Source organism: Giraffa tippelskirchi, chromosome 7 (genome assembly GCF_054371585.1).
Source record: "Giraffa tippelskirchi isolate mGirTip1 chromosome 7, T2T-mGirTip1v1.2.pri, whole genome shotgun sequence".
Lineage (NCBI taxonomy): Eukaryota > Metazoa > Chordata > Mammalia > Artiodactyla > Giraffidae > Giraffa > Giraffa tippelskirchi.
In genome coordinates, this window is record NC_137281.1 from 91260809 (window position 1) to 91273515 (window position 12707).

The 12707-nt window shown below is 37.2% G+C and overlaps 2 protein-coding genes across 2 annotated transcripts in view; both read left to right on the forward strand.

The window, feature by feature from the left end:
* The window catches only part of LOC145513832 (uncharacterized), a 139097-nt gene that overhangs the window by 9647 nt on the left and 116743 nt on the right, over positions 1-12707 (forward strand). The window contains exon 3 of the mRNA XM_081510785.1: positions 10777-10850. Within this exon, the coding sequence (XP_081366911.1) occupies positions 10777-10850 (74 nt within the window). The remainder of the gene's footprint in view (positions 1-10776; positions 10851-12707) is intronic.
* On the forward strand, positions 11020-11955 carry LOC145512717 (olfactory receptor 4F21-like). The gene has a single exon (XM_081507008.1). It carries the CDS (start codon positions 11029-11031, stop codon positions 11953-11955), a length of 927 nt encoding a protein of 308 aa, XP_081363134.1. The 5' UTR covers positions 11020-11028.

The following is a 12707-nucleotide window of genomic DNA, read 5'->3' on the forward strand; positions in this document are numbered from 1 at the left end:
TGCTTGAAGTCTATCAGCTTAAAATTTACTTTATCTTGTAATGCACATTAAACTTACCTTCTACTTTGTACTTCCTTTCCTCTCTCTCTCACACACACACACATCTTGTGATTATATCTCCATTATCTTGTCTTTTTATAGGACTGTGGTATATACTTAACATTGCTTTTTGTCCCCAGCCAAATTGAAGATTGAATAGTTTGCTTTCTTTTTCAGTTCATTGAAAAAATAATAATGGGAAATATTTACAGAGCACCTACTATGTGTCAGGCACTGCTCTTCAGTTCAATTCAGTTTCGTCGCTCAGTCATGTCCGACTGTTTGTGACCCCATGGACTGCAGCACGCCAGGCCTCCCTGTCCATCACCAACTCCCGGAGTTTACTCAAACTCATGTCCATTGAGTCAGTGATGCCATCCAGCCATCTCATCCTCTATCATCCCCTTCTCTTAGCTTTAACTATATTGACTCACTTAATCCTCACAGAAATCTTTGAGGTAGATACTTTTAATATCCCCATTTTATAGATTAGGAGAAGATGGCACAGAGAGGTTAAATAACATCTAATGTTGATAAATAGTAGATTTGAGTTTAAAGGCAGGCAGGGTACTTCCTGAGACTGGATTTTTTAATCATTATACTATTTTTTTTATTATTTAGTAAGTTTAATGTTGATCCCTGGAGAATCCTAGCTTACTTTTCTTCATTTAGGGCCAATTTGCCTATATTATTTTCCCCTACATTTATGTCAGTTCCTTGCTGGTGGTAAAACAATTCTCAATTAAATAAATTATAACAGTGGGATTCTGATATATACATACAGTTCAACTATTAAGTAATGAATATTTAATAACATGAAAAGTTGCTCAAGATATATTCATAAGGGAAAAAGGCAATAACAAATCAAGATTTAAAGCTTGATATATTTTCAGAATAGTGTGTGTATATAAACTAACATGTTAAATAGTGATATAAGATATAATAGTGATATTAAGACATAGGTGGTCTTTATTATCTTTTTATAACTTTAATATTTTTATAACAAATATTATAGTATAATAATGAAAGAAACTAATAAAATTATCAAATACAAAATAAGGCTTTTAAACTATGAACTTTTTCACAGATTTTTTATGTTGAAACTTGACAAAGACATTTTGGTAGCCTATGTAAATAATAATCACTGGTGTTTATTTATTTGCCCTTCATAATTGCCCTCTAAAAGAACTCTAATAATCAGAATTTTTGTCTTGAAAATTTCATTGCCTTTCTCCAAGTATGAGATTTTTCTTGTTTCTCAAGGTAAATTTATATTGCTATAAACTTCCCTCTTAGAATTGCTTTTGTTATGTCCCGTAGATTTTGGAACATTGTGTTTTCTTTTTTATCTCTAAATATTTTAGGATTTTTTTCTTTGATCTCCTCACGGTTCCATTGGTTGTTTGGTAGCATATTATATTGCCTCCACACGTTTGTGTCTTATATACTTTTTTTATTCTTCTAGTTAGTTTCTAGCCTCATAACGTTGTGGTCAAAAAAGATGCTTGATATGATTTCAGTTTTATTTAAATATATTGAGACTAGTTTTGTGGCCTAACATGTAATCTATTCTGGAGAATGTTCAGTGCACTTAAAAGGAATGTTCATTCTGCTGCTTTTCAATGGAATGTTTTAGATAGAGAGAGAGAGAGACAAACATATACATCCACTTGATATGATGTGTCATTTAAGGCCAGTGTTTCCTTATTGATTTTGTGTCTCTGTGATCTGTCCATATATATAACTAGATTTTAAAGTTCTCTACTTTTACTGTGTTACTGTCAATTTCTTCCTTGATGTTTGTTAGTACTTGCTTTATGTGGTAAAGTGCTCCTGTGTTGCGTGTCTACATATTTACCATCATTATATGTTCTTGTTTGACTGATCCCTTGATTATCACATAATGTCCTTCTTTCTTTGTCTCTCTTTTTACAATCTTTGTTTAATCCTTTTTTTCTGATATAGATATTGTACCCAGCTTTCTTGTCATCCGTATTTGCATAAAATACCTTTTTCCATCATTTTACTTTCAGTCCATGTATGTCTTTGATCTGTAGTATGCCTGTTGTAGATAGGTCCTGTATTTTATTCATTCAGCTACTCTATGTCTTTTGATTGAAGCATTTAGTCCATTTACATTTTCAAATTTTTTTGTTAAGAGGATAATTGCTTTACAATATTGTGCTGGTTTCTGCCATACATCAACATGAATCAGTCACAGGTATACTATGTTCCCTCCCTCTTGAACCTCCCTCCCATCTCCACCCCATCCCACCCCTCTACATTGTCACAAAGCACTGGGTTGAGCTCTCTGCATCACATAGCAAATTCCCATTGGCTATCTGTTTTACACATGGTAATGTATATATTTCCATGCTACTCTGTCAATTCGTCCCACCCTCTCCTTCCCACACTGTGTGCACAAGTCTGTTCTCTATATCTGTGTCTCAATTACTGTCCTGAAAATTGGTTCATCAGAACCATCTTTCTAGATTCCATACACATGCGTTAATATGCAATATTTGTCTTTCTCTTTCTCACCTACTTCACTCTGTACAATAAGCTCTAAGTTCATCTGCCTCGTTAGGACTAATTCAAATGTGTTCTTTTTTATGGCTGAGCAAGGTCAGCTTACATTTAATTATTGCTAAATATATACTGTTGCCATTTTGTTCATTGTTTTGGGGTTGTGTTTGCAGTTATTTTTTTCCTTTCCTCTTCTTTTGCTTGCTTCCTTTGTCATTTGATGACTGTTAATTTTTGAATATTTTTGGCTGTGTTAGGTCTTAGTTGTGGCAGGCAGGATCTTTTCCATTGAAATGTGTGGGTTAATTATTCTATATTTTTCAAAAATGCTGTTCTCAATTTTTTGGTTGGTGTCCTATTGTTAGGGTATATGCACACATCTCTCCATCACCATCTCTGCTTCCACCTTGTCTCTTTTCTACTCTGTTTCTATTCCAGGCATTCTCATCCTTTTTCATTAGTCTTTAGTATTTACTCATGCTTGCTACTCCTAAGTATTGTTGAATCTTCGAACACACACAGAAACTTAGTTGACTACGTGTGTCAAGAGATATAAGTTCTGTTTTTCAGGAAACTGTGGGCTTTTTTTCCATTTAAAAATTAGAAAATAACATATCCCTTTCATTAGAGATCCCCTGAGTCATATAATAAAATAAAGATTAAAAATGTATAAAAACCAAAATGATAAATATTTTCCATTTAAGAAAATTATACACTCCATTACCCCTCCCTCACAATCCTATGGGACAATTCTCTTGGCCTGATGACCTCAGTCTGAGCATCCCAGAACTCTAATGCATCGCTTGGTTCACCACCTTCTCCTAAAGCTAATTAGTCACATCTCTTAAAATAGCATCTCTTCTTATCCTGGGGTGGGTGGGTGGAAGGATGTGGGTAATGCTCATGCACAAGAGAAAATTTAGTTTGTGGAACTTCTCCAACTCCCTGACCATGCTGCCATCTGAGATCTTTTGACAGATTAGGTAGGTGGGATAGAGGGGTTGGTGGGCTATAGTCCAGCACAAGAAGAAACTCCTTCTCAGATTCCCAGGCTTCCAGAGAGGAAGGCTGTAACAGAGTGAGCAGGAGAAGAAATTGTACAGGAAGGAAGAACAAGTGAAATTGTATAGAGAAAGACACAGGAATAAAAATGAGATTGTTTTCTTTTTCTTAATTTCATTGAGAAATAATTGATATATACCACTATATAAGTTTAAGGTGTACAACATGATGGTTTGATTTATGTATATTGTGAAATGATTACCACAATAGGTTTTATTTAGCAGCCATCATTTCATATAGATACAATAAAAGTAAAAGAGAAAAAATATATATTTTTGATGAGAACTCTTAGAATCTATTCCCTTAACAGCTTTCCTAGACATCATATAGGTATGTTAACTATAATCATCACATTGTAGTGTGGTTAATTTTTTTACTAGTTTATTTTTTAATTAAAGTATAGTTGATGTACAATAATATTATATAAGTTACAGGTGTACAATAAAGTGATTCACAATTTTTAAAGGTTATACTCCAAATGGCCACCCACTCCAGTATTCTTGCCTGGAGAATTCCATGGACAGAGGAGCCTGGCGGGCTACAGTCCATGGGATCACAGAGTCAGACATGACTATAGTGTGGTTAATTTTTAATGGGAATTCAGACTTGAGAATCAAGATAGGACAGAAGTTACCATAAGCTTACAATTGCTGCCCCTGCTTTCAAATTCTTGATTCTGTTTTCTCCATATATTGGGTCATCTTTGGCATCACTGGCTGTATTGTCCAGAAGGTAATTTGGTCAGATAATTTCAATGTGATGTCTAGCCCCCAAAGATCTCTCTCTCTTTTGATACTCCATTCTGCTTATTATGCTTATTATGTGCTACTCAAAAATGCTAAGTGTTGAGCTCCTGAGTGTTTCTTAATGGTGTTAAAAAAATATTCCATCTAGCTTTTGTCCAAGTTCATGATTCCCATCTTCAACAAGATTGTCACAGCTGTTTGGAAATTTATTTATCTTTTAACTGTTTATAGATTTCTGCCTCCTACAAATTTTGTGCACATAGCATATTGCCTGATTTTCCACATTTACAAGAAAACCTTTTGTCCTATATTATCAAAACTATTCATCATTTCTGATTTTTTTCCTCTAATTTGTCACCATTGTTACCTCCCTTCAGTCTAAATTCTCTCTTTTCTGTTTGATTTCATCTGATCTCTTTTATGGCACCAAAGAAATCTCAGCCCTAAATCCATACTTGCTTAGTCCTTTTGATCTCTCTGTAACATGGGAACATGACAACCATTACTTAGCTCTTTGACATTCTTTTCTCCCTTGATTTTTGTTGTTATGCACAGAAACAGGGTTTTTTAAAGGCAGATACTGGGACTTCCCTGGTGATCCTGTGGCTAAGACTCTTGATCCCTAGTTGAGGAACTAAGATCCTATATATGCCACACAGTACAAAAATAAAATAAATAATAAAGGCAGATACTGTACAAAAATAGTAGTGATAGTATTATAATAAGGATCATGACAAATACAAAGTATATGTTCATGTGAGGCCACGTATATTTTCTCCATTAACTTTTTTATCTATATGTTCTCCTTCAAATAAATCCTTTTTCTCATGATTTCATATTTTAGATAACTTCCACATTTTTGTCTGTAGCTGGGATCTTTCTGACCTGTCAGTTATTATGGCTTTTTATGAATAAATTGCCCCCTGACTTTGGTGAATCTTTTACTGGGACCAAAAACTTAGTGTAGTTTGCTATTTTCTGAGTCTAATCAGCAACCACCTTTCTCCATTCCCCTTAAGTTATAACAATAATGTGTGAATTTAACTCTCGGCTCTGCCACTAGTAGCTGTGAAATCTTGGGAGTTAAGTATTTATGTGTTAAATGTTTACATATGTAGGATGGAATAGTCTTCTGAGTTAAACTGAATTTTTATTTTCCAGCTTAATATATAATTGACATATAGCATTGTGTAAGTTTCAGGTATACATTTTTTAATTCTTTTTTAAAATTTCTAATAAAATAACTGTTTTAAATCCTGAACAAACAGACATATTTGCATGATATACTCAAAGAGCAATAGATTTGAAATCAGATGACTTTATTTTTGGTTTCAAACTCAGTAAATCTATGTTTTTGGACAACTTCTAATTTCTCTGAACTTGAGATCCCTTGTCTGTAAATGAAAGTAATTCTATTATGGAAATAGCCACACAAAAGGTAATCAAAAGGCTCAAATATGTGAAAGTACTTAGTAAATATGTGCCACACAGATAATGTATGCTTTTCTAGCTCTAAAATGCCAGTATTAATTATTTCAGAAACTTTAAAATATGGATTTAATTTATCTCTATTCTATGACTTTAAGAATAGCATAAAAAAAAAAAAAAAAGAATAGCATAGAAGATGACTACTAACTGTATCATAAAACCTGCATAGACACTGTATATATTCCCTGCTGAACTGGCTGCCGTTAGAACTATTGCTTCTCTTTCAATTCCTCTCTTTCCCCCTACCTCCTGCCTCTCTCTTTTCTGCTTACATGCTTTTTACTGATTTCTGAAACTTCAGAAGTTTAACCATGGACCACTATAATCCTGAGATAAAGCTTCGCTACTAGACAGTTGGAAATTTTTAGCAGAAATATCAGGCATTCTCTTGGGAGTGGTTGGGAAATGTATTAATGCTCAGTTTTAATTTTGGAAACTTCCTTTATACCTGCTGGAGTTAATGAGTAAAGATGTTGGACTAGAAAAATAGGAAATGTGGAAAATTATGAACCTGAAAAAAATGGCTTTACTTCAGAGAAGTGTTATTGACTAAATAGTCAAGAAATATTTGCTACTTATTACATTTGTTATTTAAAAAAACATAAGAGCCAGAAGAAATTATCTTTATCCTCCTAAAACTTACAATATATTTGGGGAGAGAGACTCTACAGATTAAAAATTAAAGCCAGTGAAAAACTATGATAAATAGCCAAGGATTTGCTCTAAATAAGGAATTTTACTGTCTTTTCTCAGAATACTTTCCCCTCTCCTCCCATTTTATTAAACTCCTACTGATTCTTCAAAACTCACAAGTCCTTTCTCCTTTGTAAAGCTCTTTCTGAATTTCCCAATGGACTCTTCTGTGTCCTTCCTGGCCAACAACAGGCACCTAGAGCTTCTACTATGATGCCATATACTGTGGTTTATTTTTTATGTGGGGAACTATTCAATTCAGTTCAGTTCAGTAGCTCAGTTGTGTCTGACTCCTTGGAACCCCATGACTGCAGCACACCAGGCCTCTCTGTCCTTCACTAACACCACTAACACCCAGAGCTTGCTCAAACTCATGTCCATCGAATCGGTGATGCCATCCAACCATCTCATCCTCTGTCATCCCCTTCTCCTTCTGCCTTCAGTCTTTCCCAGCATCAGGGTCATTTCCAGTGAGACAGCTCTTCCCATCAGGTGGCCAAAGTATTGGAGCTTCAGCTTCAGCATCAGTCCTTCCAAGAATATTCAGGGCTGATTTCCGTTAGGATTGACTGGTTTGATCTCCTTGCAGTCCAAGGGACTCTCAAGAGTTTTCTTCAACACAACAGTTCAAAAGCATCAATTCTTCAGTGCTTGGCTTTCTTTATGGTCCAACTCTCACATCCATACATGACTACTGGAAAAACCAAGCTTTGACTATGGTTTTGCCAGATCTTTGGTTTTTCCAGACCTTTGTTGGTAAAGTAGTGTCTCTGCTTTTTAATATGCTTTCTACATTGGTCGTACCTATTCTTCCAAGGAGCAAACTTCTTTTAATTCATGGCCGCAGTCACCATCTCCAGTGATGCTGGAGCCCAAAAAAATAAAATCTGTCACTGTTTCCATTGTTTCCTCATCTATTTGCCGTGAAGTGATGGGACCAGAAGCTATGATCTTCATTGTTTCAATGCTGAGTTTTAAGCCAGCTTTTTCACTCTCCTCTTTCCCTTTCATCAAGAAGCTCTTTAGTTCCTCTTTGCTTTCTGCCATAAGGTTGGTGTCATCTGCATGCCTGAGATTATTGATACTTCTCCCGGCACTCTTGATTCCAGCTTGTGCGTCATCCGGCCCAGCATTTCACATGATGTACTCTGCATGTAAGTTAAATAAGCAGGGTGACAATATACAGCCTTGATGTATTCCTTTCTCAATTTGAAACCAGTATGTTGTCCCATGTCCAGTTCTAACTGTTGCTTCTTAACCTGCCTACAGGTTTCACAGGAGGCAGGTAAGGTGGTCTGGTATTCCCATCTCTTGAAGTATTTTCCACAGTTTGTTGTGATCCACACAGTCAAAGACTTTAGCGTAGTCAATGAAACAGAAGTAGATGTGTTTCTGAAATTCTCTTGCTTTTTCTATGATCCAGCGGATGTTGGCAATTTGATCTCTGGTTCCTCTGCCTTTTCTCAATACAGCTTGAACATCTGGAAGTTCATGGTTCATGTACTGTTGAACCCTAGCTTGGAGAATTGTGAGCATTGCTTTGCTAGTGTGTGAGGTGAGTGCAATCCTGCAGTAGTTTGAACATTCTTTGGCATTACCTTTCTTTGGGATTGGAATAAAAATTGATCTTTTCCAGTCCTGTGGCCACTGCTGAGTTTTCCAGATTTGCTGGCGTTTCTAATGCAGCACTTTCACAGCATCATCTTTGAGGATTTGAAATAGCTCAACTGGAATTCCATCACCTCCACTAGCTTTGTTTGTAGTGATGCTTCCTAAGGCCCACTTGACTTCGGACTCCAAGATGTCTGGCTCTAGGTGAGTGATCACACCATCGTGGTTATCCAGGTCATTAAGATCTTTTTTGTATAGTTCTGTGCATTCTTGTCACATTTTCTTAATATCTTATGCTTCTGTTAGGTCCATACCATTTCTGTCCTTTATTGTGTCCATCTTTGCATGAAATATTTCCTTGGTATCTCTTATTTTCTTGAATGGATACCTAGTCTTTCCCATTCTGTTGTTTTCCTCTATATCTTTGCATTGTTCACTTAAGAAGGCTTTCTTGTCTTTCCTTGCTATTCTTTGAAACTCTGCATTCATATGGATATATCTTTCCTTTTCTCCTTTGCCATTAGCTTCTCTTCTTTTCTCAGCTATTTGTAAGGCCTCCTCAGACAACCATTTTATCTTTTTACATTTCTTCTTCTTGGGGATGGTTTTGATCACCACCTCCTGTACAATGTCATGAACCACCATTCATAGTTCTTCAGGCACTTTGTCTATCAGATCTAATCCCTTGAATCTATTTGTCATTTACACTGTATAATCATAAGTGATTTGATTTAGATCATACCTGAATGGTTTAGTGGTTTTCCCTACTTTCTTCAACTTAAGTGAATTTTTCAATAAGTAGTTCATGATCTGAGCCATAGTCAGCTCCCAGTCTTGTTTTTGCTGACTGTATAGAACTTTTTCATCTTTGCCTGCAAAGAATATAGTCCATCTGATTTTGGTTTGACCACCTGGTGATGTCCACGTGTAGAGTCATCTCTTGTGTTGTTGGAAGAGGGTGTTTGCTATGACCAGTACAATCTCTTGGCAAAACTCTGTTAGCCTTTGCCTTGCTTGTACTCCAAAGCCAAACTTGCTTATTACTCCAAGTGTCTCTTTATTTCCTACTTCTGCATTCCAGTCCCCTATGATGAAAAGGACATCTTTTTTGGTGTTATTTCTAGAAGGTCTTGTGGGTCTTCATAGAACCATTCAACTTCAGCTTCTTCAGCATTCGTGGTTGGGGCATAGACTTGGATTACTGTGATACTGAATGATATTGTAAACGATTACTTTGGGCTAAAAAATTGGTACTGATGATTTGGGATAATAGTTTTATGACCAGTTTCACTCATCATGCACACTGAGGTGTGTATATATATAAATGCCCACATTAAAGTAAAACTTTGAGATCCATTTTTTCTATTGTTTAATTTCTATTGCCCCTTCAGTTCCAGGTCTGAGACTTTTTGTGTATTCATACACCTTTATTTTACAAGTCCTTTACAATTTATGCTCCTGCCTTCCCCCTTTTCAACTCACTCCAGCTTTTAGCTGCATGTGTACATATTATGGGAACAGGAGGGCTTGACACAGAGATGCACAGTCAAGAAGAATGTATGTTCCATGTGGTAACAGTGTATTCCCTGCAAAAATGGGTAAGAACTGGAGAGGTTATGTGCTGTGCTTTGTTGCTCAGTCTGACTCTTTGTAACCCCAGGGACTGTAGCCCACCAGACTCCTCTGACCATGGGGATTCTCAGGCAAGAATACTGGAGTGGGTTGCCATGTCCTTCTCCAGGGGATCTTCCAAACCCAGGGGTCAAACCCAGGTCTTCCGCATTGCAGGCAGATTCTTTACTGTCTGAGCCACCAGGGAAGCCAGAGAGGTTATGTAGTTCCCCAAATTATTGTCAGGAAAGAGTCGGCCTTAGCACCAGATCACAGACTTAGGAGGTTTGAAGCAAAGAGATAAGAAGTATAAAAGGGACGGGAGAGGGTCAGTTATTCTAGGACAACTATGCCATGTGTGTGCATTTCTTCATCCCCCAGCAAATTCTAAAAGTAGGGTTACAATAGCTATAACCAAGCTATATCACAAATCTCAGAAATTGAGAAGAGTCTGGAGTGATAAATCAAATTGACTTTCTTAACTTCCTTGACTTCCCATATCAAAACCTCCCCACCCACGCCAATCCCACCTTGCACATCTTGGCCATGTCCTGGCTGCTAACCACACTGCTTAGTATTTCACCTATACTTCTAAGTGCCCATGCAGATACCCTGTGCTACGAATATCCATTCTACCCTTTCCTTGGACCTGTCATACTCTAGAGTAACCCCTATGCCCCATGCCTGGTTCTCTCATGCTCACCTCTTCTCCATAGGCTTTGTGTGAATTGCAAATGTAATTGTAGATTGTGATATAAAATGATTCAGGACATATATTATGTGCCAAAGATGAAGTAAGGTTAAGAAATGACACAACTTGAAAGGCTGAAGAATTGTTTTATTAACAATGAAAGTAGAACCAGTGAGTTCTGGCAAATCCATCTCCCCCTTTTCTTTCTCTTTCTCTTTGTGGTGCACTATACCACCTCCCCTTCCCCTCTCAATCTTTGCCATGCACATCTACTATGTTATCATGTTTATTTCATTCTCTTGTTTGTAGATGAGTAGTCCTGGGAGCTGTGGTAAAAGGGATATTGCGTGCAGAAGTGACTCAACTGCTTCCGGTGGCCACAGGTAAAATACTTATTTAATGATTATATGGCCCGAGAAGAAAATGAGGAGATCTAAAGTCTTTACAGTTTGACTATCCTTGAATAATTAATCATTATAACATGGAGAATTATTAATATTCTTATGTTAATTTCCTTTTACTTTATCTGGAACTGTTGCAGCTGATAAATCAGCTGACGGAATGAATCAGTCTGTGGTGTCAGAGTTTGTGTTCCTGGGACTCACCAATTCTTGGGAGATCCAACTTCTCCTCTTTGTGTTCTCTTCTGTTTTTTATGTGGCAAGCATGTTGGGAAACTCCTTCATTTTGCTCACTGTTACAATGAACCCTCACTTACACTCTCCCATGTACTTTCTGTTGGCCAACCTCTCCTTCATTGACCTGGGAGTTTCTTCTGTCTTCTCTCCCAAGATGATTTATGACCTTTTCAGAAAACGTAAAGTCATCTCCTTTGGTGGCTGCATCACTCAAATCTTCTTCATCCACATCATTGGTAGTGTGGAGATGGTGCTGCTCATCGCCATGGCCTTTGACAGATATGTTGCCATATGTAAGCCTCTCCACTATTTCACTATTATGAGTCGAAAAAAGTGTATTTTGCTCCTGGTTGCTGCATGGATAGTTGGCTTGATTCACTCTATCGTTCAACTGGTTTTTGTTGCAAAATTGCCGTTCTGTGGCCCTAATATAATAGACAGCTTTTACTGTGATTTTCCTCGATTTATCAAACTTGCCTGCACAGATACCTACAGGCTGGAGTTCATGGTCACAGCCAACAGTGGATTCATATCCCTGGGATCATTCTTCATATTGATTGTCTCCTACATTTTTATCCTCATCACTGTTTGGAAACACTCTTCAGGTAGCTCATCTAAGGCCCTCTCCACTTTGTCAACTCATGTCATGGTGGTGATTTTGTTCTTCGGCCCTTGCATCTTTGTTTATATCTGGCCTCACCCCACGTCACACCTAGACAAATTCCTTGCTGTTTTTGATGCAGTTCTCACTCCTTTTTTCAATTCAATCATCTATACCTTCAGGAACAAAGAAATGAAAATGGCAATGAGGAAACTATGCAGTCACTTTATTATTTATAGAATTTCTTAAATGCCAAAAGTATTATGAAGTCTCTTTACTGACTTGAAGTAAAATTAAATTTCCATTATTTTAATATCAGATGTTTCCAAGTTTTTTATTAATATTTAAGTGTACCAGCTTAAAATAGCATTATTCTTTCAAAAATGTTAACTGAGAAATTGTGTTGCTGCCTCTGGTTGCAGGAAGCATGTGGTATGGTAAATAGTGTCTTCTGGAGAAGGCCAAATGCTTGTCTCTGAGGAGACATTTACCTTGATGAATTTACTATGGTTTAGACTTCAAAATTAAGTCTCTTCAGTATCAGAGTGGGTTATATAACGGAATGCTGATTGACACTCGGTAAATCGATAATAGATGGAACTATATACATCTAGATGCCCATTTATTAGTTTGCCACAAAAAAAAAAAATCAGCCAAGTGACCTGAATTTTCACTTAGGTGTAACTCACTTTTACACTGTAGGAAAATTTCTGGGAAGTCAAATGATGATAGGAACATTAATAAACAGGGAATGGCACCCCACTCCAGTACTCTTGCCTGGAAAATCCCATGGACGGAGGAGCCTGGTAGGCTACAGTCCATGGGGTCGCGAAGAGTTGGACACGACTGAGCAACTTCACTTTCACTTTTCCCTTTCATGCACTGGAGAAGGAAATGGCAACCCACTCCAGTGTTCTTGCCTGGAGAATCCCAGGGACGGCGGAGCCTGGTGGGCTGCCGTCTATGGGGTTGCGCAGAGTCAGACACGACTGAAGCGATGC

Coding starts and splice junctions, on each gene's coding strand:
- LOC145512717 (XM_081507008.1), top strand. CDS start 11,029: ATGAATCAGTCTGTGGTGTCAGAGTTTGTGTTCCTGGGACTCACCAAT.